At 39.4% G+C, this 26,880-nt stretch overlaps 1 protein-coding gene across 6 annotated transcripts in view; it reads right to left on the bottom strand.

The window, feature by feature from the left end:
• Positions 1-2,819: 2,819 nt before the first annotated feature.
• lmbrd1 (LMBR1 domain containing 1) overlaps positions 2,820-26,880 on the bottom strand; it is a 237,119-nt gene continuing 213,058 nt past the window's right edge. For 2 of the 6 annotated variants that reach the window (XM_059645506.1, XM_059645507.1), the window contains 3 exons: positions 23,319-23,403; positions 7,483-7,574; positions 2,820-3,497 (listed from right to left, as the gene is read on the bottom strand). In XM_059645506.1, the coding sequence (XP_059501489.1) occupies positions 3,375-3,497; positions 7,483-7,574; positions 23,319-23,403 (300 nt within the window). In that variant the 3' untranslated portion in view covers positions 2,820-3,374. The remainder of the gene's footprint in view (positions 3,498-7,482; positions 7,575-23,318; positions 23,404-26,880) is intronic. The other 4 variants (XM_059645504.1, XM_048531634.1, XM_059645505.1 and 1 more) reach the window with 3 other exon arrangements.

The raw sequence follows: 26,880 nt of genomic DNA, 5'->3' as shown, positions 1-26,880 counted from the left end.
CTATAATTCTCGTTGCTGCAGAAAGGCTGCCAACATCATCAAAGACCCCTCCCACCCCAGCAATACTCCCTTCCAACCTCTTTCATCAGGCAGAAGATATACACGATTGAATACACTTACTAACAGGTTCAAGAACAGCTTCTTCCCTGCTATTATTAGACTGCTGAGTTGACCTCTCTAATTGCAAATCTAATGTTGATCTTGCTTTTGTGCACCTCCTGTGCAGCTGTAACCCTATACGCCTTTGATCTGTATGTTCTTGTATGTTATGATCTGCCTGTACTGCTTGCAAAACAAAACTTTTCATTGTACTCAGGCACATGTAACAACAATAAATCAAATCAAATCAGTGAGCAGTACTGGGCACCTTAGAAGATACTGACCTTAGAAAGGATACATTGGTTTGGAAGAAATACAGAGCAGCTTCACAAAAATATTATCAGAGTATCAACCATTTAATCAGATGACACAAACTAGGACTGTAATCTCCAGAATGTGGAAGGCTAAGGACTTTGAAAGGCATTGATATGACGCAGATAATATTTTTTCTGATGGTGGAGTTGAGCACAAGAGGGCATCATCTTCAAATAGCTAGGCCTTTTGAGAGGGAGATGAAGATACTGATCTCTCCCCCAGGAACAGCAGTGTGTGCAACTCAATAAATAGTTTTAGATCTAGATGGAATTCAGAGAGAAGTAAGCCTTGAGGTCAGAGTGGGATGAGAGACTGAGCAGCCTATGCCTGTTCCTTTAGGTCTCAGCAGCTGAAGGCAGAATTGTCAATGGTAGAATGATGAAAATTGGGGGTGCACAACTGGCCAGAATGGAGCACAGAGATTTTGCACATTTTAGAAGTGACAAAGGTGAAGCTGTTGACTTGTTTCACTATGCTCTTACTTTTATTTTATTATAATATTCATCAATGTTTCAGTAATGTCCTGAATTTGATTTAAGACCTCAGTCTTTGACTGTCAGGTTTTGAGGAAGTCAAGGACAACTATAGCAATGTAAAGGTATTTAAGAAAAGAACTCCAAGAACGTAGTAACACTGCAGCTGGAAATTCTGCCACTGATGGCGGTGAAGACAGAAATACAGTCAGCTAAAAGTGGAAGGGTGCAAAATATGTTAGCTTTTGGAAAGTACAGTGAAGCAAGGCAAGAATTTATATATGTATATGAAAATTGTGGCTCAGAAGTTTATTAATCCAATGCTGCCCTTGCCTGCCTCCCATTCTCCAAACTCCCAATGACTGACTTCCTGCGGCTCAGATCCAGATTCAGAAAGAAATATGGAATTTGGCTTTTCAATTAAAAATTGGCTCCATACAAGAAAAATATGAGATTAGTCATTTTGAATTAGAGTCATCTGCAAACATTTTCATTTATCATGCTAGCCTCAGCTAAAATAGAATGAATAGAATCTTCTGTGAAGAACTTGTTGCATTAAAAAGCATCCAGGTGTTTGTTTTTTATTGATATGGAAGGTGCCACATATTTCCATCTTAATAGCTATAGGGTAATATTTGCATCAGCATCGCATAGTGCAGAGACATGTAGAAGCTGCACCACAAATTTCGTTAAATATATTTACCAAAGAAGCAAAACATTGCTTACTACATAAATAATTTGCAAATTCCTAAAGATAAACTCATTAATTGAACTGCCCTTCTGACGTATTACCGCAGATTTAAACGGCAGAATGGACCTTAGCTCGGTCTGATGTTTCCCCATATTGCAATGCATTTTATCAACGCGGATGGCTACAGGTTGGGATCATACGTTGTAATATCTAGTGAATGAACACTGGCTTCAATGCAGATTTGCATTACCTACCTACATTAGCTGTGGTTTTAGTTTGACAGACATCACTGACAAGATTGACATTTTCTGACTTCAAGACGTTTTAACCTCAATGACATTTCTCCCTGGTGTGAAGCGGGCCAGGAAAAATATGACAAATTAAAGGCTACTGTAAAATCTCACAATGTTTTTGAGGCATTGCATGATCTCCATATTCTTAATATATAACCTAATAAAAAAGCAATGATTGAATAGATGGGGCACTGCTATGCTGTCCTTGAGACTCAAATGGTCTGTTGGCATTCTTTCATTTGTTGATGGGATGCAGACATCACTGGCTGGCCTGCTATTTGTCAGCCATCTCCAATTAGCTGGCAACTAGCTGCCTTCTTGAACCACTGCAATCCACACGAGATACATCCATAACACTGTTAGGAATGCATTTCCGGCATTTCGATCCCATGACAGTGAAGGGAATGCTAATTATAGGTCCAAGTCAGGATAGTGTGTGGCTTGGAGAATAACTTGCAGGTGGTACTGTACCCATATGTCTGCTGCTCTTGTCCTAGGAGGTAGAGGTGGTGAGTTTGGAAAATACTATTGAAAAAGCTTTGGTGAGTGATGAATAGCCAATACAGTGAGCGTGCTGAGAGGATGCTAACCGTTTTCAAGCTGGAGGAGGACAGGAAGTAATGAGCTGCCTCATTAAATATAATTCTGGTTTGCTAGCCTGTGTCAAAGATTAGTCAAGAGTTTTCCTTTCAGCAGGTCATTGATGAACTAGATGGATATTCAGTACAATCTGGTAGATTTGCGGTCACTATTATTGGTACCTGCTTTTATTTTCAGATTTTATTTTGTCAATTGGATTTAAGTTCCTTAGCTGTCATGGTTGTATGTGAACTCATGACTCTGCATTGTCAGTCCAAACCTCTGGTTTACTAGTCCACTAACATTACTAGCATCCTTCCATAATTCCTCCTTGAAAAAAATATGAAAATCTCTGCCTTTTTTTGTAGCTATTTTTATTATAAAAGTAACTTGCAGTTAACAGTAAATTATTATTTTTAAATTGCACAATTAGACTTAGCATTCAGTGATTATTAGTTTAAAAAACATAAAACAATGTTTGCTTATGGATATGATGTATTGCTTAGTTCTTTATACAATCATAAGACTAAAATGTGCATGCTTTCTAAGATGGCAGTTGGAAGTTAAGAGGCAAAAACACCTACTGAATTTAATTTCAGAGATCACATGCAGCAATCTGTAAATTAGCCTGTTCCATTTAGAAAATAAGCAGCCCTTTGTAATGTATTTAAGAAAAATCAGCTGTCAGCAGTTTAGCTGAATTTAATACAATATTACTTGGATTCAATGTTTTCCTTTTATAACTTCACATATCCCCGGTACCCCTTCTTCTAAGTTTACACCCCTTCTTCTAAGTTTACACTCCAAAGAGGAACAAATGCAACCCATTTTTAACATCAGTTTAAATATCTTAGTCATAAATAGAACAGTTTCTTTTTAACCCCATGTCGCCCAGGTGCTAAAGCTGAGGAACACAGCATAGATTTAAACATGATGTCTCTCCATAAGATCATCATCACTTAAATCAGAATCATCATCGTCTACCTCCCCCTCAATGACCGAACGTTTCCCTTTGCAACAGGAAACAATTAGCCCAATTAGGAAGACCTGTGAATATAAAATAACACCATTAAAGTAAAGTAGAAAATATTAAAAAAGTGACTTTTGAATAAGCATTATTTACAGTTACAATGTTGACAAAGAGAGAGAGAAGCCTATACAAACGTGGACCACAGAAACCAAGCAAGTTGGGATAACATCAAGTACTTACAGTCTGGACACAGGAAAGTCAGCTCCCTCAACACATCAGAGTTTAAGGTCAAACGACCAAAGAATGTTGTTGGCTACATTCTCGGTAAGTTGCAATCTTTTCCTAATTATCGGTTGGTTTATTTACATCATATATATAGAAAATAAAGTGATTAAAATCTAAACCTTGCAATGTTTTGGAAGTCTGGCTTATACACTCACCATTTGCTCATGTAATTCAGCATCTATGGGCATCTTTTTCCCACTTGGATCTGCTTCTATGGAATGGTTTGTGGTTGTTGCATGCTATGGGCAGCAGCCCTTCAAACAGGAAGGGTCTCTGCCAATTTTCACCAGACATTAGATAAAAATACCACCATTTCTGTCACAGTTCTGTATATGTGTCTATTAAATGGTACTCATAGAGTCATACAGCATGGAAGCTGACCCTTTGATCCAACATGTCTGTGCTGACCAAACATCCCAATCATACCAGCATTTTGCCTATATCCCTCTATATCCTTCCTATTCACAAACACATGTAGGGGCCTTTTAAATGTTGTAATTGTACCCACCTCCAGAACTTTCTCTGGCAGCTCATTCTACACATCCACCACTTTCTGCATGAAAATGTTATTCCTCAGGTCCTTTTAAGAACTTTCCCTTCTCACCTTAAACCTATGCCCTCTAGTTTTGGACTAGGAAAAAAGACCTTGGCTATTCACTCTATCCATGCCCATCCTGATTGTATAAACCTCTGTAAGGCCACTCCTTAGCATTGACATTCCAGGGAAGAAGCCCTGGACAATCAGCCTCTCCTTATGACTCAAATCCTCCAGCCCTGGCAACATCCTTATAAATCCTTTATGTCCTCTCGAGTTTAACAACATTCTTTTTATAGAAGGGCAACCAGAATTGTACAAAAAATGCTAAAAGCGGCCTCACATTGGTGTATTGCTATTATAGCTGCAATATGACCTCCCAACTATACTCAATATTCTGACCAATGGAAGTAAGCTTGCCACATGCCTTCTTCCCCACCATGTCTACCTGTGACTCCACTTTCAAGCAACTATTCATCTGGTCCCCTAGGTCTCTTTGTTTGGCAACACACCCCAGGGACCTACCATTAAATCAAAGTCCTGCCCTGGTTAGCCTTAACAAAATGCAATACCTCACATTTATTTAAATTAAACTCCATTTGCTACTCTTTGGCCCATGCAGCCATCTGATCAAGGTCTTGCTATAATCTGAGATGACCTTCTTCGCTGTCTACTATATCACCGATTTTGATGTCATCTGAAAACTTACTAACAATATCTTCTATATTCACGTCCAAATAATTTACTTAAATGATGAAAAGCAGTGGGACACTACCGATCCTTGTGGCACACCACTGGTCACAGTCCTCCAGTCTAAGAAGCAACCCTTCACCAGCCTCTGTCTCCTACGTTAAATCCAATTTTGTATCCAATTAGCCAGGTCCCCCAGATCCTACATGATCTAACCTTACTAAACAGTATACCATGCAGAACATTGTCAAACATCTACCACTCTGCCTTCATCAATCTTCTTTGTCACCTCTTCAAAAACTAATAAAGTTAGTAAGACATGATTTCCCATGCACAAAGCCATGCTGTCCATCCCTAATTAGTCCTTTCCTTTGCAAATACTTGGAAATCGTATTCCACAGAATCTCTTTCAAAAACTTACCAACCACTGACGTAAGGCTCACCGGTCTATAGTTCTTTGACTTTTCCTTACAGGCTTTCTTAAATAATGGCACCATAGTAGCCAATCTCCAATTTTCCAGTATCTCACCTGTAGCTGTCAAATATACAAATATCTCAGCAAAGGGCCCAACAATCTCTTCCCTAGCTTCCCACAAATTCTGGGAAACACCTGATCAGGTCCTGCAGATCAAGCACCATCTTTTCTGTAACATGAAATCTTTTCAAAACATTACTATTTATTTCCCCAAGTTCCCTAGCTTCCATGTCCTTCTTTGCAGCAAATACTATTGTGAAATATTCATTTAGTATCTCACCCATCTCCTGTGGTTCCACCTATAGAGGGTAATGTTGACCTTTAAGGGGTCCTATTCACTATCTCGTTATTCTTTTGCCTTTAACTTACATGTGGAATCTCTCTGGATTCTCCTCAAATCTATTTGCCAAAGCTATCTCATGTTCTCTTCTTGCCCCCCTAATTTCTCACTTAAGTATGCTCTTATGGCCCTTATACTCCTCTGGGATTCACTCAATCCCAGCTGTCTACACCTGACATACGCCCCGTACTTTTTCATGGCCCGAGCCTCAGTTTTTCTAGTTATCCAGCATTCCCTACACCTACCAGCCTTGCCCTTCACACTATCAGGAACATAGTGTCTCTCAACACTTGTTATCTCATTTTTAAAGGCCTTCCATTTCCCACTGCCCTTTTACCTACAGGCAACTGACCCCAGTTAACTTTTGAAAGTTCCTGTCTAATAACATCAAAACTGGCCTTACTCCCATTTAGAACTTTAACTTTTTGATCAGTTCTATCTTCTCCAATAGCTACTTTAAAACTAACTGAATTATGATTACTTGCTCCAAACTGCTCCCCTGTTGACACTTAGTCACTTGTCCTGTCTTATTACCCAACAGAAGATCAAGTATTGCTCCTTCTCTAGTAGGTACATCCACATACCGAAGAAGAATTTTTTTTCTGGCACATATTTAACAAATTCCTCACCATCTAAGCCCTTAGCACTATGGTTATCCCAGTTAAGGTTTAGAAAGTTAAAATCCCCTACCATTACAACTCGTGCTTACAGATATCTGAGACCTTCTCACATATTTGCTTCTCAATTTCCTGTTGACTATTGGGGGTTTTGTAATACAATCCCAACAAGGTGCCCATCCCTTTCTTATTTCTCAGTTCTACCCATACAACTTCATCAGAGAATCTCCCAGGAATATTTTCCCTAACTACAGCTGAAATGTTATCCCTAACCAAAAACGCCACTCCTTCTCTCTTTTTGCCTCCCTTTCTATTCTTCCTATGGCATCTATACCCTGGAACATTAAGCTTTTAGTCCTGGGCATCTCTGAGACACATTTCTACAATAGCTATGATATCCCAGTTCAATGTTCACAACTAGAAAATCTGGAAGGATACTGCACCCCTTCCAATTCAGGTGGAATCGGTCCCTCTTATATTTGTCATTTCTACCCCAAGAGATCCCAATGGTCCAAAGTTGTGAATCCTTGCCCCTTGCATTAACTTTACAGCCACACATTCATCTGCTCTATCTTCACATTCCTATCCTCACTGGAACATAGTACTGATGGTAGTCCAGATATTACTACCCTTGAGGACCTATTTTTTTAACCTCCTGCCTATTTTCCTAGTCTCTCTGCAGAATCTCATCCCTTTCTCTACCTATGTCATTGGTACCGATATGCACAATGACCTCCTGCTGATCACTCTCCCCCTTTCAGAATATTCTGCACCCTCTCAGAGACAGAATTAACTCTGGCACCAGAGAGGCAACACACCAAACTGATGCCTTTGGATTTGAGATCCCATGAATTCTGAGAGGAAATCTTGGAAACAGTGGGGTCAATTGAACAACTTGTGTTCTGCCTTCTTCCTCATCTGCTTCCACTGGAATTACAATAGCTTCCTTCAGAAAATGAGAGCTCTGAGTTTCTGCCTCTGTCAACAGTAAAAGAACATGGTGTTTACCTGTAGGTCAAGTTGTAAAGTGTGATACGCCATTGCTTTGCGATAAGCTAAGGTTTCCTAAGTCTTAGAGATCATTTCAAAGATAAACACAAAAAACAAATAATGTACTCACAGCAATAAATGCCCAATTGCCAAAGTAGTACACAACATTGAAGAACCAGAATTTGTGAAGGAAGAGATACGTCCTTGTCACTGTGCACTGATCTAAAAGTCAGAATAAAGACAACAATCAAGTATCTAAAACCGAAATACAAATTCAACAATTCAAAAGTAAAGCCAATCACAGCAATAATTTAATTATCATTCCTCTATTTTCTCTTGACATCAATACTATTCACTTGTGTCCTGATTTCACTGATCCATATTAAACACTGTGCACAACTGTCCAGTCAAGCAACTGGAGACAGCATCATTTTCATGTTCAAGGCTGACCAACCTGACGCTTGATTGGGCAAGAAATTGTAGCCAGGAATCTGGATGGATTACTTTCTCACTGGCACAGAGCCTTGTGTTGGCTGGCCATTAAAAGTGATACCCTTCAGAAATGCAGCATTGAACGACACAGAATTTGTCAAATGTTACATAAATACAATGTACAACGGTAAACGCGCTTCTTAAAAGTGTAATATTTATTATACAATATAGTCTTATTTCTATTTGCCTAATTACTTCAATTTGAAATGGGCTAAAACACAACACCCATCGTATGAATTAAAGTTTCATGAAATCAATGGAAAGAATACATAAAAGGTCACCTTATCATACATTTACTTGACTATTGCAAAATCCTCTCCTGGCCAGCTTCTCAGTCTCGACCGTCTAAACATTAGCTAATTGAGTCACTGCCTGTCCTTGCTAACTTCAACTGCCAGTTGGGATCTTCACCTTAATAATTCGGTATGTTTTAAACCATACACCTTGTTGTCAAGTATTATAACTTACGCTCGCTGTTGCTATGGAGTCAACCTCCAACATCCCAATGGTGACCATGACTTTAGCCATGTCTATATTGCACTTTGGAACTGCTGACGAAGAATATTCACTTTTTGAGCACTCCTCCCGTTCTTTAAACTACCCTTTAAACACAACCTAGTTGACCTACATTTTGTTTACTCCTCTAATATTTCCCTAATGCAGAGAGTAGCTCTGTGCTTCCAAATGCTGAAATTGAGGAATGGTACAGAAAGGAACTGGACAGGGACTAAAGACGAAACTTTGTTGTACACTGCAAGTAGTTGTGCGGCCATTCAAAGAGATGGAGAGAATGTTTCCAACAGTAAAAACTAATACACACAATTCATAAATCAATAGAGGTGCTGTTTATAAACAGGGCAAGAAATGAATTAGGAATTTTTAACTGCACATTTACAAATATTAGGGAAGGAAGACTTCTGCATACTACCTCATTATGCCAGTGATAGTATGATAAAATTAAATGGATAATTCTGTTATGAGAGAAAATAGATAATTTTGGCACGTGCATGGTAAAAAGCAGTATTTTTCCACATACTAAGAATGAACATTTTTCCTGTATCGGTGTCAAGTGAAAAAGGTGTGAGATTGACACCAAAGTTTTTTGCAAATTTGGCTATTAGTGCATTTCAGAGTCAGGATGGGCCACCACTCCAGCCACGTATTTACACTTTCATGCTGAAACAGAATTTACACTTAGAAATTATTAAACTAAGACAGGTAGACAAAAATACCTGCATCAATTACACACATTTATGAGCAAAACTAGGATAGGATTTGCATCTAGTACCTATCCAAAGGTTGGGTGAAACTGTCCAACATTTACATGTGGTTTGTAAATAGCATAATACCAAAAGAAACTGAAACAGGAACAGGTTCTGCCCTTGGAGCATGCTCTGCTATTCAACTGGATCATGGTTGATCCAACATTCCTCATGTTCACATCCTTGCATTTTCCTTGTAACTCTTGATTCCTCTACTGACTAAAAATCTGTCTCAGCCTTAAATATACACAAGAACTCTGACCCCACAGCTCTCTATGGCAAGGAATTCCAAAGACACTAAACTCTTGAAGAAGAAATTCCTTCTCATCTACAGTACTGTCCAATCTTTGCTTCCTCAACCTTAAGTGAGCTGCCTTCTTCCTCTTGACTAGGTGCTCCACATGTCTTGTCATTCAGGGTTCCTTCATTATACCATCCTTTCCTTGCCTCAGTGGGACACACCTATCCAGTACTTGTAGCAACAGCTCCCTAACAACCGCCACATTTCTGCTGTGCATTTCCCTGAGAACATCTGATCCCAGTTGGTGCTCTGTAGTTCTTGCCGAATAGCATTGTAATTCCTCCTCCCCCAATTAAATGCTTTCCTATACCATCTGCTCCTATCTCTCTTCATGGCTATAGTAAAGGTCAGGGAGTTGTGATCACTATCACCAAAATGCTCTTCTGCGAAGAGATCTGCCACCTGGCCTGGTTCGTTGCCAAGCACCAAATCCAATATGGCCTTCTCACTCATCGGCCTATTATATATTGAGTCAGAAATCCTTCCTGGATACCCCTGACAAAATCTGCTCCATTTAAACTATTTACACTTAGGAGGTTCTGGTTTATATTAGGAAAGTGGAAATCACCCATGACAACAAACCATATCTTGAAAATTAAAAACTTCTATTGCTAACTAATGCTGGCTTTACGATAATTTAAATACCGCAATCTATAATAAATTAATGATCTATGGAGGTATACAGCATGGAAACAGGCCCTTCCGCCCAGCTCGTCCACGCCACCCAGTTTTCACAATGAATCTGGTCCCAACTGACCGTGTTTTGGCCCCTATCCCTCCATACCTGTCTCATCCATTTACCTGTCCAAATGTTTCTCCTATGCCTTCTAGTTTTAGACTCCTCTACCATGGGGACAAGCTGTTGGCTATCTACCTTATACATGCCTCTCATGATCTTATGGACCTTTAAAATGTCACTCCTCAGTCTCCTTTGGTCCATGTAAAAAGTCCCAGCCTTTCCAGCGTCTCCCAATAATTCAAATCTTCCAGTCCAGGTACCATTCTGGACTGCATATACAGGAAGGCCACATACATGGGCCAAATGCTGAACTTCACTAGCAACCACCCCAACATACACAAACAGTGGTGCATTAACACACTACATAAATCAGCTATAGCACACTGCAACACCCCAGAACTCCAGAGAATGGAAGAGAAACACCTTCACAAAGCATTTACTGACAATGGATACCCAAGAAGTTTCATCCGTTGATGACTACAAAACAAACAGTTAGAGGACACAGTATTACAGAAGACACTAGTAGTGCACCCCTACATCAAAAATGTATCAGAAAAGACAACAAGAACCATTAGAACACATAAGATCATGATTGCACACAAACCTATATTAATACTGCGTCAAATGCTATCAAAGACTAAAACCCCATACCAATAGTAAACAGGACTTACTTGATATACAGAATTCCATGCAGCCAGTGCAATAAATATTACATTAGACAAACAGGGAGGAAACAGACGACCAGGATACACAAACACCAGCTGGTATAAAAAGACACAACCAATATTTACTTGCTACACACAGTCAATGAGGGCCATCTGTTCGACTGGGACAAAGTTGCCACACTGGGACAGTCGAACAACAGACATGCAAGGGAATTTCTGCAGGCCTGATTCCCAACACAGGACTCTATTAACAAACACACAGAAAAGCAGCCAGTATACAGACCGTTGCTAAAAAACAGTAACAGAAGTGACAAGATCCACCACAGCAGAGGATCATATAAATTTGGAATGGAGCAGAACACCAAAACTTCAATTAGAGGTCACATTGATGACGTTGCCTGTGAGGGTAATGGAACGTCTGCACAGCACGGAACAACCGGCTCAGCAAGTGAGCAAACAACTGCAGGTAGCATCCTAGTAAATCTTTTCTGCACTCTTTCTAGTTTAACAATATCCTGCCTCTTGTATAGCGACTAGAACTGCACTCCAAACGTGGCCTCACCAATGTCTTGTACAGCTGTATCAAGATGTCCCAACGCTTGTACTCAATATTCCGACTGTCAAAGGCAAGCATGCCATAAGCCTTCTTCACCATCCTGTCTACTTTCAAGGAGTTATGAATCAGGACCCGTGGATCTCTTTTGTTCTATAACACTCTCCAATCATTTGGACACAGAAGCAAAGTAATAAACTTTAAAAAACAACAGTTTACCATATGAGAACATCCTTCAAAAACAAAAGCCAACATCTATTCAGTTTTACAAATTCATATTGACTTTCTGCTCACTGCTCTTGCATGAGGATAAAGGTAGAAATGGAACAACCTTTGGCAGCATATTACTGAAGAAACATAAGATGATAGAAATGCTAAATGGCGAAAACAAAGACTAAACAATGAGAAATTGCACCTACAATGTAATTATGGCTTCATACTTAACAATTCTTGTGGTTTAGAGTTTTAAGGATTGTGCAGATATCTTTCTTTAAGAACAAAATCAAGAAAGAGACAGATTAAAACTTTTTTATGATGTAGATGTGCCGGTGTTGAACTGGGGTGAACAAAGTCAGAAATCACAAGACACCAGGTTATAGTCCAAACGGTTTATTTTGAAACACAAGCTTTCAGAGCCTCCCTCCTTCACCTAACACCTGAAGAAGGACTGAACCTCCGAAACAAGATATTTCTTGGAAGCCAAATGGTTGCAGATAATTGCTGCTCTTGGTTCCCTAAGCTCACTTCAGGGAAGCCACCTGTCTCTATAGTTGTGTCTTAAAGCTATTTTTTGTTTCAATAATGTTTTGCATACTTGGAATACAAGACAATAACATATAGGAACAGAAGATCGGTTCATTTGGCTCATTGAGTCTGTTCCACCTTTCAATGGGATTATTGCTGATCTGGTAATCTTTAACTTGGCTTTCCTTCTTTTACCTCATAACCCTGGATTCCCTTACTGTTTAAAAATATCTCAGCTTTGAATATACTTAATGACCCTGCGTCAACAACCCTCTGTGGTAAAGAATTCACCATTCTAAGGCCTATTAGACTTTTGTGCTTCCCTTTGATGAATCATTACCTTTTGGAGATGAGGTATGCAAACCTGCTCAATATTCAAAATATGCTTGTTTGTTGTCTATACAGTAATACAAGCAGGCTCAATTCTCTGAAACTAAAATGAAAAGGTAATCAATTCAATCTCTGTTCATGCAGGTCTTTTACTGGAGATGGGGTACTGAAATTATTCCTTAGAACTGTTGCCAATGAACATCAATATATGCACTGGCAAGGGAGTAGATGTCTATATGAACATTAGTAAGGCCTTCGACAATGTACCCCATGGCAGGCTGATACATGGGATCTGCAGTGAGCCGATAAGATGGCTACAGAACTTGCGTAGCCATACAAGACAGAATAGTGCTGGAAGGGTGTTTTTCAGATTGGAGACATGTGACCCGAGGTGTTTAGTGGGGATCAGTGCTGGGGCCCCTGTTTGTAATATATATAAATGATTTGGAGGACAATGTAGTTGGCATGATTAGTCAGTTTGTGGATGCAAAGACTGGGGAGCTGTGGACAGTGAAGAGGATTTCCCAAGGATATAGGACGTAGATGAGTAGAGACTTGACCCAGAGAAATGAGAGCTGGAGTTTAATATCGACAAACATAACGTGATGCATTTTGGGAGATGCAGTGCAGTAGCGGAGTATATAATAATGGAAAACTCTGGCATTAATACACAGAGGGATGTAGGCCTACAAATCCACAGTTCCAAGACAGTGGCAATACAAGTGGATACAGTGGTCAAAAAGGTATATATGGCATGCTTGCCTTCACTGGTTGGGGCGAGGAGGACAGAAATTAGAAAATCATGTTGCAGCTGTATTGAACTTTAGTCGGGTCACATTTGGAATATTGTGTACAGTTCTGCTCGCCACACTGCCAAAAGGATGTGGAGGCTTTGGAGAAGGTATAGAAATGGCATACCAGGATGTTCACTGGTTTGGAGGGTATTAGCAACGAGGAGAAATTGAACAAACTTGGTTTGTTTTGTATTGAACGCTGAAGAATAAGGGCAACCCGATAGAGTTTTAAAAAATTATGAAAGACTTGGATAGAATGGACAGTCCCAGAGTAGAAATGTTGATTACCTGTGTGTTTACAGTAAAACAGAACGAGTTTAACGGAGATGTAAAAGGCAGGTTTTTAATACAGAGGGTGATGAGAGTTAGAATGTGGTGCCAGAAGAGATAGTGGCGGCAGATGCAATAGCAGCATTTAAGAGGCATCTTGTCAAATATATGCATAGGCAGAGAGTAGAGAAATATGGATAGTCTGGAGGCTAAAGGTTTTTAGTTCAGAACGGCATCACATGTCAGCGTGATCTTGTTGGACCAGTGGGCCTGTTTCTGTGCTGTACCGGACTGTTCTTTCTTCAGGCATTCTACCCACCTGACATTCTACCCATTTACTGACCTCGGCTTTAAGCTCATCTGCCTTACCTACAATAAGGCGTAGAGCTGGATGAACACAGCAGGCCACGCAGCATCAGGGGAGCAAGAAGGCTGACGTTTCGGCCTAGAGCCTTCTTTTTCTGAAGATCCAAGAACCTGAAACCCTGCTCTTTGCACCATCTCCTTAGCCACACATTCATTTCATTCTTTGATCTTGAAATAACTCATTGCTCCCTTTGTCTGCTCCAGTTGACGAAGGTTAATCTGTTTCTCAGGTAAGTACCCAGCATTTCCTGATGGATCCATGTAATTCCAAGATTATGCAAATAGCCAAAAACTGCTATATTGAATAAAATAACACTATTTCCACTCCCTAAATAAAAATGTTCTCAGAATGCCTTTTTTTAGTGTAGAATAGACTGAAGATGGATGAGGCACATTTGCATAACGGTTGCTCATTAGGAAAGATAAATCAGGAGTTTATGTGTTAAAATGATCGGCGACAGGAAGGTCAGGGCCATGCTTACGCACAGACCAGAGTATTCTGCAATGCGGCCCCTCAGTGTGCGTTTGGCTTCAAACAAGTAATTAGGAAGGCAAATGGAATTTTGTCCTTCATTGCTAAAGGGAATGAGTTTAAAAGCAGAGAGGTTACGTTGCAGCTGTACAAGGTGCTGGTGAGGCCACAACTAGGCTACTGTGTGCAGTTTTGGTCTCCTTACTTGATGAAGGATGTACTGGCACCAGAGGGGTTGCAGAGGAGGTTCACTAGTTTGATTCCAGAGTTGAGGGAGTTGGCTTATGAGGAGAGACTGAGTAGATTGGGACTATATTCATTAGAATTCAGAAGATTGAGGGGGGATTTTATAGGAACTTATAAAATTATGAAGGGAACAGAAAAGATAGAAGTAGAGAGGATGTTCCCACAGGCAGGTGAAGCTAGGACAAGAGGGCATAGCCTCAAGATTTAGGACTGAATTGAGAAGGAACTTCTTCACTTAGAGGGTTGTTAATCTATGGAATTCCTTGCCCTGTGGAGTAGTTGCTGCTACTTCAGTAAATGTTTTTAAAGCTAAGGTAGTTTGTTTTGAACAATAAAGGAATTAAAGGATACGGTGAGAACGCGGGTAAATGCATCTGAGTCCACAAAAAGATCAGCCATGATCTTATTGAATGCCGGAGCAGGCTCGAAGGGCTGAACGGCCTACTCCTGCTCCTGGTTCTTACATTCTCCAAAGTAGAGCAGTCATTTACAACAACATGATTGGGTTTCCCTTGTCCTTATTTTTCATCCCAACAGCCTCTGCATTGAAAGAATCATCCTCTGCCATCTCAGACAACTCCAACAGATGCCACCGCCAAACACGTCTTCCTCTCACTCCCCTTTTTGTATTTCAAAGGGGCTGTTATCTCCCAGACACTCTTGCCTAATCCCTGATAACTACCAACAACATCCAACCCCCCTTCTCATGGCACCTTCCTATGTAACCGCAGTAGGTACAACACTTGCCCCTTCACCACTTTTCTGCTCACGATCCCAGGCAAAGAACCATCTTTCCAGATGAAGCAACATTTCACTTTTACTTTCTCCAATCTGGTCTATTGCATTCGATGCACCCAATGCGGCATACTCTTCATTGCAGAAACCAAAACAGACTGTTGACTGCTATGCACAAGTATGACCCCGATCCCGGTAACCAGTCATTTTAACACGGCATGTTGCTCGCCTGCTCACTTGTCTGCCCTCTGCATGCTGCACTGATTAAGCAAATCACAACACAGACTGGAGGAGCAATACTTCTTCAGACTAGGCACTTTGCCATCTTTTGGATTTAACACTGAGTTCACCACTTTCAGATTGTGAATTCACTCCCATTTCTTCCCTTTCTTTAACTTATGTCCCTCCCAGTGGATGCTGCCTGACTTCATAGAGTCCCTACAGTGTGGAAACAGGTCATTCAGCCCAACAATCTACATTGACCCTCCGAACAGAATCCCACCCAGACACATCCCCCTTCCCTATCCCTGTAACTCTGCATTTCTTATCGCTAATGCACCTAACTTACACATTTCTGGACACTTATGGGCAATTTAGCATGGCCAATCCACCTAGCTTGCATGTCTTTGGCCTGTGGGAGGAAACCAGAGCACCCAGAGGAAACCCACGTAAACCACAGGTTGTGCAAACTCCACACAGATAGTCGCCTGAGGTTAGAATTGAACTTGGGTCTCTGGCACTATGAGACAACAGTGCTAACCAGTGAGCCACCGTGCTGCCCTTGCTGTGATTTCCAATATATTTTGTTTTCAGCCTCGTAACGATGCTGGGTACAGTTTTGTTCTCCTTAGTCAAGGAAGGAATTCTTGCTTTGAGAGACACTGCAACAAATGTTCATCTGCAACACATGTTCATCAAACAATTCCTGGGATGAAGGGATTGGTTTTTGAAGAGAGTTTTAGTAGACTGAGCCTAATTTCCTGGCATCTACAAGAAAGAGAGGTGACCTGATTGAAAAATAATATTCTGAAAAGGCTTGTTGGTGTGTATGATGAAAGAACACTTCCTTCCTTCAGCAAGGGAGCATTGAACTGGGAACTGCAGTCTCACAATGAGGGGTCTTCCACTTTGGATTGAAATGGAAGGTTATTTCTTCTCCATCTTTGAGAATTTGTTTTTAAAAAGATGGTTATGAACCTTTTTTTTAAATCAACCTGTTCAGGGATGTATTACACACCTCTGGAGAAGCTGGGTCTTTAACCTGGGCCTATTTGCCAAGGGGTAGGGACACTGTCACTGTGCCACAATTTGGGTATGTTCAAGACTTAGATTGTTAGATTCTTGAATATTAAAGCAATGTTGAGATACAAGGATCGTGCAGGACTGTGGAGTTGAAGTGGAAGATCAGCCACAATCTTATTTAATGGTGAAGTAGGTTTGAAGTAGGTATGTGTCCTGAATAGTGTTCTTTACACCTATGAGATTTCAGACATGTATCTGTTCCCTGGTTCAAATTTCAACACTTCAAAACCCTTTTAGTCACACATGTAAAAATGTAACAAATACACACCTACCTTTTTTCTCCAATTTGCTCTAACACTGAAAAATCAATAAAATGGCTTTATTCAAAGGTTCAAGCTTAGGTTTGGGCTTAGATTTTAAATTTTATTGACACGTGCATTCGAGTAAAGAATTACAGTGTATAATATCGCCACACGTGGCACCATTTTAGGTACCAGGGTGTCCAGGTACAAAAAAAAAGTCTTAAGTGCAATGTAGCAAGAGAAATGAGAGTTAAAAAGTTAAGCATTACTTCATTGACTAGTAGAAAAATGAAATAGGTAATAGTTTTCACTAACATCTTCCAGGAACTAGGAAAATAACTAGGACTAACTAGGAAAATAAAGGGATAAGTTAAAACTTCAACAGTCTTTGATGAGTCCCGCAATTATCTCACTCACTGGGGACATCTCAGTTGTCTGTTCTCGCTGACGTCTGAGGACTGGTGACTTTGATGTTTGTTGATCAGGTGTAGATGGCAGTTAATTAGTTGCAGGGGACTGGTGGCGGAGGCACCAGGACTGATGGACTCTCTTCAAGCTATATCTTTCTTTTATTTTCATATTCTTAAATTATTCAAAACAGTGTCATTTTGTGGCAGCAAATGAAAGCTTTTCGGTATGTTTTATTTCTACTGTAATATATATGTAACAGTAAAATCAAGATCAAAAATCAAGAAGCTAGAAGTTGTTGTACATGCTGGTAGGAATGACATAGCTAGAGAAAGAGTTAGGGCTTTGCAGAATAAATAAAAGGTTAAGTCAAAGGTTAAAAAGTGAACAATCAAAAAGCGCAATCTCTGGTTTAATTATGATGCCAAGCTCAAGTGAGAGAAGGAATAAAAGGATAGGGGAGATAAATCAGTGGCTGAAGTGATGATGCAATGTGCAGGGATCCAGTTTCTTAAATCATTGGGATCTCTTCTGGGACAGAAAAGACCTGTTCAAAATGGATAGGTTTCACCTAAACTGGAAAAGGACCAATATCCTGGCGGGGAGATCAGCTAGTTCTATTTCAGGAGCCTGTAAACATTTGGGGAAAGGCTTCTTGCGTAACGGTGAAAATAGAAAGAAAGGTGAGAATGGTTTTAAATCAGAGAAGAGCGAGTTAATTAGAAAAGACAGATAAGAGCATGTCAGAGAATGAAATAACTCTGAATAATTAAACAACGTTTATTTCAAAGCAAGAGGTCTTACAGGTCAAGCTGATGAATTCAGAATATGTATGGAGATGTGGGACTGGGACGTCGTAGCTATTACAGCATCTTGGCTGAAGGAAGTACAAGACTGGCAGCTCTGTCTTTTAGGTATTATAGAAAGAGAAACAAGAGAAGAGAGGGAGTGGCATTTTGATTTAAGAAAAATATTACTACTGTAATTAAAGATGTTTCTTAAGGATCATTCAGTGAAAATATATGCGTTGAAATTAGAAATAAGAAAGGGGTGATCACATTGATGAGATTTTACCGTAGGCCCCTCAATAGTTAGAGGGATATTGAGAAGCAAATATGTAGAGGAATCTCAAAATATGGAAGAATAACAAGGTTGTAATAGTGGGGGATTTTAATTTTCTGAACATCGACTGGGATTGATATCATGTTGAATGTTTAGAATTTGTTAAATGTGTTCAAGAAAATTGTCTTTATCAATATGTAAATGTTCCTGCTGAGAATGAGCAAAACATGGCCTGCTCTTGGGAAATGAAGCGGGGCAAGCAACTTAAGTGTTAACAGGGAAATACTTTGTGAATGGTGATCACAATACTAGTTTTAAAATAGTTATGAGAAAGGATATGTCTTAATTGGAGTAAGGCACATTTTAAAAGTATAAAACAAGAACTTTCAAAAGTCGATTAAGTAGACTCTGCAGCTAAATAGATGATTGACAGGTGGGAGAGCAGTAGACCTTGTTTACTTGAACTATTAAAGCCTTTGACAAGGTTCCACATGGTAGGCCAAGTTAGATCACATGGGATTCAGGGTTAGCTTGCCATTTGAATACAAAAGATGGTGGTGGAGGATTGTGTTCTGCACCAGAGGCCCGTAGCCAGCCATGTTCCACAGAGATTGGTACTTGTCCATGATGCCATGCTAAATTGCCTGTAGCATTCAGGGGTATGTGGGTTATAGGGGGATGGGTCTGGGTGGGATGCTTTAAAGGGCGGTGTGGACATGTTGGGCCGAGGGGCCTAGGTAATCTAATTTTAAAAAATGGGGTATTGTGCACAGGGACCTCTGTTATAGGAAGGATGTTGTTAAACTGATGAGGGTTCAGAAAAGATTGACCAGGTTTTTGTGGGTCACGGAGGGTTGAGATATAAAAATAGACTGAAAACGCTGGGACTTTTTTCACTGGGGGTTAGGAGGTTGAGGGGTGACCTTATTGAGATTTATAACATCATGAGAGACATAGATAAGGTGAATGACAATAGTCTTTTCCCTAGAGTGGGTGAATTCAAAACTAGCAGCTATATTTTTTAAGGTGAGAAGGGAAACATTTGCCAAGGACACGAGGGGTAACTCTTTTATGCAGAGAGTGGTTCATGTGTGGAATGAAATGCCAGAGAAAATGGTAGATGTAGGTAGTTAGAAAGTTTAAAAGGGCGCGTATGTTCAAGAGGCCAAAAGTTTAAGTGTGACGTGTGAGGAAGGTTTTTTCATAAAGAGAATAGTAGGAGCCTGGAATGCAGTGCCAGAAGAGGTGGTGGAAGCAGGCACGTTGTCAACATTTAAGAGGCATCTGGATGGTTACAATAGGAAGAGAATGGAGGGATGTAGACTGAACGAGGGCAGTAAGTTTGTTGTTTAGTTTAGTCATGGAATGACGATCAGCACAGGCCCGGAGGACTGAAGGGCCTGTTCCTGTCCCTACTTCTCTTTTGTTCTTTTGACCCCAAGTGGGTACGTGAGATAATATTTAGGGGTCCACTCTGCTGAGGCAGCGATGGTTAAAACTGAATTCTGTCCTAGTTATGACAGCTGCGCTCATGCTCTAACACAACGTTGCACTGTCAGCCCTTTATTCAACTATTAGTTCTCATTGAGGGCACTTGACAATTTTCAAGTCTTCGTATGGAGTCACATTGGGAAACGTTTGGGAAGCACAACTCCACAAGAGAATCATGCGAGTTATTGCACTGAAGGAGCAGTCTCAAGTTTCGAAAACTATATATTGCATGGAATGGTATAATATTCCTCAACATCCCAGTCCCAGAAGTGAAAATATGTATAGAAAGAATTGTTCCTTACTAATAAAAAAATTAGTCAACCCATATAAGTAATATTATTAAATTAAGTAATTCACCTTCCTAACTCTCAAAACTGCTTAACTTTCTAGAAATTAAGAATAAGGTGGAACATTATCAACGAGTCTGGATTACTACAGCCTGTAAATTCAAGAAACTAAACACTATTTAGCAGAAAGCAACTGAATTAAGTGGCACCATGGCTCCTGGGCTCAATATCCACATTTCTGTCATCAAAGCAGTGTACCCATAGCATGCACTACCTGTGTGACAGTTATTTGCCAGGTTCACTTGGTTAGTCAGCGTGAACTCTATCACTGAGAAAGACAGGAACAGCATTTGCATGAGAGCAGTTTTATCTTTAAACTCCTCTCCAAATCAGACTGGTTGATTAGATTGAAGTTGTATTTACATCATCTGGTTCAAAGTTCTGAAACTCCCAGTGGGAGAACCACCATTACTCGGATTACAGTGGATTAAAGTGCATGCACCACCTTTTTTAAACAATAAAAAAGTGAGCCTACCAGGATTGTCATATTCCCAACTCGACACATTTGTTTACACAAAGAGACAGTAGTGATTTTCAAAATAAAACTGCAAACTGACCATAGTCTGCTAATGCTCCACAATTTGATTTACGCAGCTATTTTAATTATGACCAATTTTTTAAACAAAAAATGCATTTATAAATAATCTAAAAACTTTAATGATGTGGATAAATGCACCGAATGAGAAGATAATGAGCAGTAAGAAAACAGCACTATCTTAAATGTACTCAGTTATAATAAACATTAATATAATTATTTCAACAAGTTAATGCTTATGAAATCACATAATGGCGCATCAACCTAGCTAGTGCATATCACAGAAATAATTTCATATGCCTGCAACACTAAAACTGAGATTCTGAAAATAACTTCAATAAAACATACAAAGATTAATACTTTTTAAACCATTCTATTTGGCATTACGGACACAGGCTGACAGCATGTTTTTAAATACCAAATTCTGTAGACCTAATTCATAGGACAGATGCAAATACTAAGAATGTTCCAAAGATAAATATCAAACCTTAACATTACAAAATTTAAAATGCAAATTCATTTAAATTTTATCATAAATAGATGGATATCAACATCAAATCTTCAGGAAAGTTTAAGGTCCATTGTCTTTGGAAAAATGAACAGCCTAACATCCAATGTGTTCAAGATTATTTCAGACAGGATTAATTCAAGATGACAGATTAAAAAGTCCATTGCAGTTGTTTCCAATAACAGATAACACAATTTAGAAAAATAATTAGAAGTTATAAAAAGAAAGAGAAGTTAGACTTTTAGTTAATTACTTGCAATCAATTTAAATTACTTGCAAGTCAGGAATATTACTGGTCATTACAGTGAATTATATAAATATGTGTAAAGGCTAAAGAGTTGTATTTTAGCAAATCAAAAAGGCCAAGGTGAAAAATCAGGTAGTGGAACTCAGATCAATCAGAACATAAACACTTTGTTAGGATAAATTATATTGCTTTTCTTAGAAGTGTTTTTTCCCCTCCTAGGAGATTTTTTTGAGTAATTTTTCTGGAGGCCCATAGATTTACGAATCATATTCAAGCTAAATGAAGTCCAGATACACCAAGAATTCAATTAGTGGATAATTCAATCGTACTCATTCTACATTAGAACTTAATGACTGCACTCATCCCAATATTAATAAGCTATATCATATCAACACAATAAAGTAACATCAGATAACAGGCTTACTTAAGGTGGATTATATTCCTCTTATTCTCCCTTTCTCGACAAGGATGCCCTGATTTAATTAACTTATGACTAACTGCATAGCTCCTAGCTAAGCTAGATTGTTCAAGTAGTTACAAGATAATGTAGCCGTACAGTTTTCTAACAGTAAACGTAAAACAGTGGTAATCTCTGATTTGTGTTTACTGTGGAAATGGCAAATAGAGGTAGCTGTTGTTGAGATATTAGAGGAAGCGGAATAAATATGTCAAAGGGTGAACAGTCTCCTACCTACATTTAAAGTGAAATCTTTGAAGTCATAAATTTTACTTATGACCACATATTGCAGTACACTAAGTATTTAAAAAGAGATTATTTTGTTGGCCATGTTGGTCTTATCCCATTGGAACTGTAGGAGATATAAAACAGTCTACAGAGATAGCTGAATGCAAAGTCATTACAAGAACAAGAATCTAAAAGTTGAGACATTGGAAGTTAGGAGCTAATGTGAATCAGCCATGACAGGGTTACAGAACTTTTTGCAGATAGGATACAGACAAGGGTAAAGTGAAGTTTACAACTATTTGAGAAGAACCTAGCCAGGAGGATTTTCAAATAGTTCAGCCCAGACGTGACAAAAACACAATTAAATTTGTTGGTAGGTGAGCTGATGTGGGGGTTGATGTTGTTGCTGTTAATAACTGAAAGTAGGAAATCTCGTTTGTCAGGGAGGTCATGGAATCAAAGAGGACATGGACTTCCCTGTTACGTGGTTAAAGCAGAGACAATGTTTGGAAAGTGAGGAAATGGTGACAACATATACAGCTTAGAACCAGGCATGAAGAAAGAAGCCTTCATTTTTCCTCACCTTAATAGGATATCGCTGCTCATTTGTGACTGAATGTTAAACAAACAATGCGATCAAAGGCAGGAAGAAAAGGTGTCAGAAAGGTGCTTGATAGGGAAAACAGAGTTAATGGCATGGGGAAGCTGATCACTGTCAATGGATCAAATGGCCATAGACACAACCTTGGGGAGCACCAAAGGTACATATGGGGTTGAAAGAAATGCCAGTGTTGGGGGTTCACTGGCTGCAATCTGATACTCAGCAGCGTAACCATGTTACACACACCAACCGAGCTGTACAGGAAAATGGCACTGGTGAGAAATGGTTATGACCCACCATACCAAAGGCCACACAATGATGCACCATGGCTGGTCAACTAATAAAACAATCATTAGAGTCTAAAATAAATGCTAAAATGCACATTTTTTAAACAGTAGACAGAAGATGTTTATGAATGAGTGTTATAGTCAAGTTGCAACATTTGCCAGCTTTGAAAATAGTCTATTTGCAAAATGTAACATGGTGTTGTGGCTTTAATACAAACTCTTCAAGTTTATCTGACAAAAGGAAGACTAAACATTAATTTGCAAGAAACTGTATCAACTGACCTGCAGGTGCCTTGGCATCACACATCTTTGTCACCCAAGTTGCATTTGAATTCCCTTGCCTCGAGCTAAATGAAGTATGATTGATCTGGAAAAAATACACACACAAAAATATAAATATCTGAAGCTGTGTTTACTTAAAGCTTTCAGTCTCACATTCAGGAAATGTGATTAATGTAATGAAATGTTATCAAGGGTGAGCTGGCAAAATGGATACTAACCTGGGATAATGGAAACTGCAGATGCTGGAGAATCCAAGATAACAAAATGTGAGGCTGGATGAACACAGCAGGCCAAGCAGCATCTCAGGAGCACAAAAGCTGACGTTTCGGGCCTAGACCCTTCATCAGAGAGGGGGATGGGGTGAGGGTTCTGGAATAAATAGGGAGAGAGGGGGAGGCGGACTGAAGATGGAGAGAAAAGGGATACTCTCTCCACCTATCTTCTTTTCTCTCCATCTTCGGTCCGCCTCCCCCACTCTCCCTATTTATTCCAGAACCCTCACCCCATCCCCCTCTCTGATGAAGGGTCTAGGCCCGAAACGTCAGCTTTTGTGCTCCTGAGATGCTGCTTGGCCTGCTGTGTTCATCCAGCCTCACATTTTGTTATCTTGGATACTAACCTGGCTTTGTCATAGACAGAAGGTAATGGTGAAAGTACATTTTTGGAATAGAGGGTGGTGACCACTGGTGTTCTATCAGTGCTGAGGCATCTGCTGTTCATGGTGTACATAAATGATTTGAAGAAAATGTAGCTCATCTAATTAGTAAGTTTGCAGACGATACAAAGATTGGTGGAGTTGCATATAGTGAAGAGGACTGTCAGAGGATGTAACAGGATATAGTTCAGATGGAGGCATGGGCAGAAAAATGGCACATGGAGTTTAATCTAGAAAAAACGTGAGGTCATGCATTTTGGAAGAGCAAGTGCAGGTGAAAATTACACAATGAATGGCAATTATTCAGTGAATGACAGAACCCTTAGGGGTATTGATATGCAGAGGGATCTGAGTGTGCAGAAAGTGGCACTGCAGGTTGCTACGGTAGCCAAAAAATGGTTAATGGCATGCTTGCTTTCATTGCAAGAGGCATTGAGTATAAGAATGGGCAAGTTATGCTGCAGGTTTATAGAGCTTTAGTTAGGCCACACTTGGAATATTGCATACAATTTTGGTCAACACACAACCTGAAGGATGTGGATGCTTTGGAGAGGATACAGAAAATATGTTTACTAGGATGTTGCCTGGTATGGGGATTTTAGCTATGAAGAAAGGTTGAATAGGCTGGGTTTGTTTTCACTGGAACGCAGGAGGTTAAGGGACGACCTAATAGAAGTTTATAAGATTGTGAATGGCATGGATAGATGGAAAGCAGGATGCTATTTCCCAGGGAGGAGAGGTTAATTACTAGGAGACACAGTTCAAGGCACAAGGGAGGAAAGTTTGAAAGAGATGTTCACACAAAGGGTAGTGAGTTCTCGGAACACATTTCCAGAGGAGATAGTGGAAGCAGACCCAACAGCAGCAGTCAAGAAGCATTTGGATGAATACACGAATTGGGAGGGAATAGAGGGATATAGATCCTGTAAGTTAGTATGGAAGGGTAAAATGGATTGATGTAGGCTTGGAGGGCTAAAGGGCCTGTTCCAGCACTGTACTGTCCTTTGTTCTCTTTGGTAACCCTAGCACCTCACAACTAGGTTGACCTCATGGCAGTAAATTGTTTTCATGAAGTGAATATTTCCTGCCACTTTAGAGGGCATTTTTCCTAATAGCTGTGGTTTGCCCAAAATTAACTTTTAATGGCCAGAATACCAGTTCAGTACTGGCTCAAAAAAGTTGTTCAAGATAGCCAAGTCAGCTTCATTCTCAAATTAAAGATTTATTTTTATTATCCTCAAAATATCACTGATTTTTAAAAATAAGATACAAAAACGTGAGTAATCAGTAGTGATAATTTACAAATGGAAAAGGAAAGCAAACTGAGCAGTTACAGCATCTTTGAAAGTTATTCCACTTATTAATTTCAATACATGGGAACAATACAAATATGCAACTGCTGTGTTACTGTCTATCTCAAATTAGTTCTGGACAGTTTAGTGAGCAAATGGAGACTGTTTCCAAGTTGTACTATTAGCACATAGAGTATGGTAAACAATAGTTTGAATTTATGAGACAATTCAATTATCCATTTCACAATAGGTATGGATAAACTAATTCAGACAATGTAATTTACAGTGACCCTCACTGGTAAGATATCTCCAAAAAGATACTGAATCATCTGAGCAGATACGCTTCAGAAAGTTCAAACTGTTATATTCAGTTCTACGTTATGGTTGCTACATACAGGAAAGAATCAACTTTGTGTGATCTACTTGTAATGAATGCCAAAACGTTCACTTGATATGTCTGGGTTCCATCTTATACACAGCAATAAGATTTCTAAACCCGGTCTTTGGCAAAACATTTTTCACCATGCAACTCAACTGTCAATTTTCACTCCTTGTTAGAACACTTATTTGGTTAGAAGCATTTGGATAAGAGGATTAATACAAAACCTTAAATTCAAAATAGATTAGATGGGTAATTTTCACAACAGTAAGAGTCTGCAGATGATTTAACTGAAGAAATAACCATTTGCTCCAGTGTGCCTGTGACAGGCCTTGGTGTTGAGCAATTAGAAGCTAATCCTATTGATCTATTGCTCTGAATATTTCTCTGCTCCAAATGTGTTGCTTGGGAAATTTCGTATTTAAAAACGTACCAGACAAGCAATGAACGCACACGCCCAAGCAAATGTCAATCAGAATTTAAAATAAAACTTCACACAAGTTAAATTTGGATTAGAGATTAAATAAAACCAAAACATTTTCATTTTTTTTCTAGCATTATTAAAAAGATGCACTAACATATTTTAAAGAGCCCAATATTGCACTTAATCTTTTTTTATAAGTAGAATGATCTGATGTAGTGACTTTGAGGCATATCGGTGTTCTTTTGTTACCAACACACAAGATTTAATGATGTGGTAACGTTGACAGAAGGGGCACTTCTAAACTTCTGTGGCCGTTTGCTTTAGTTTAAAACGACACTATCATTCATTTCCCGGTTTGTGACAAAAGATAGGATTTAATTACACCTAGTCAGGAAAGACCAATTCATTCGGTAGTCAATGATTTTATTAGTAACTGCTTTGACAAGAAAATAAGGCACTACGTACAATAGTTTAAACTTGGTTTTAAAAAAATAACAGATCCGATCAAACCAATTTGTCCCTATTAATTAAAAAGGGATTGACACACGCAGAAATATTTTTCAGAAGAACGCCAAGGCTTCAAAAGATAAAGATAAATAGGCTCTAGCTCTTTGGTACTTGTCCAAAAGTTCCTGCTGATCTGTCCCTGTAGGAACAGGGAAGGGGCTTGGGAACACCACAAGTTCAGGAATGAAAGATGGCAAATAGTCACATTCTATTAAATATGTCTGTTTAAGGAGGATTTCTGAGGAAGGGTCACCAGACCTGAAACATTGACTCTGTTCTTCCCTTCGCAGATGCTGCCAAACTTG

The sequence above is a fragment of the Stegostoma tigrinum genome, chromosome 4, assembly GCF_030684315.1.
Source record: "Stegostoma tigrinum isolate sSteTig4 chromosome 4, sSteTig4.hap1, whole genome shotgun sequence".
Classification (NCBI taxonomy): Eukaryota; Metazoa; Chordata; class Chondrichthyes; order Orectolobiformes; family Stegostomatidae; genus Stegostoma; species Stegostoma tigrinum.
The sequence above is the reverse complement of the archived record's forward strand: the minus strand, read 5'-3'. Positions and strand labels throughout refer to the sequence as shown.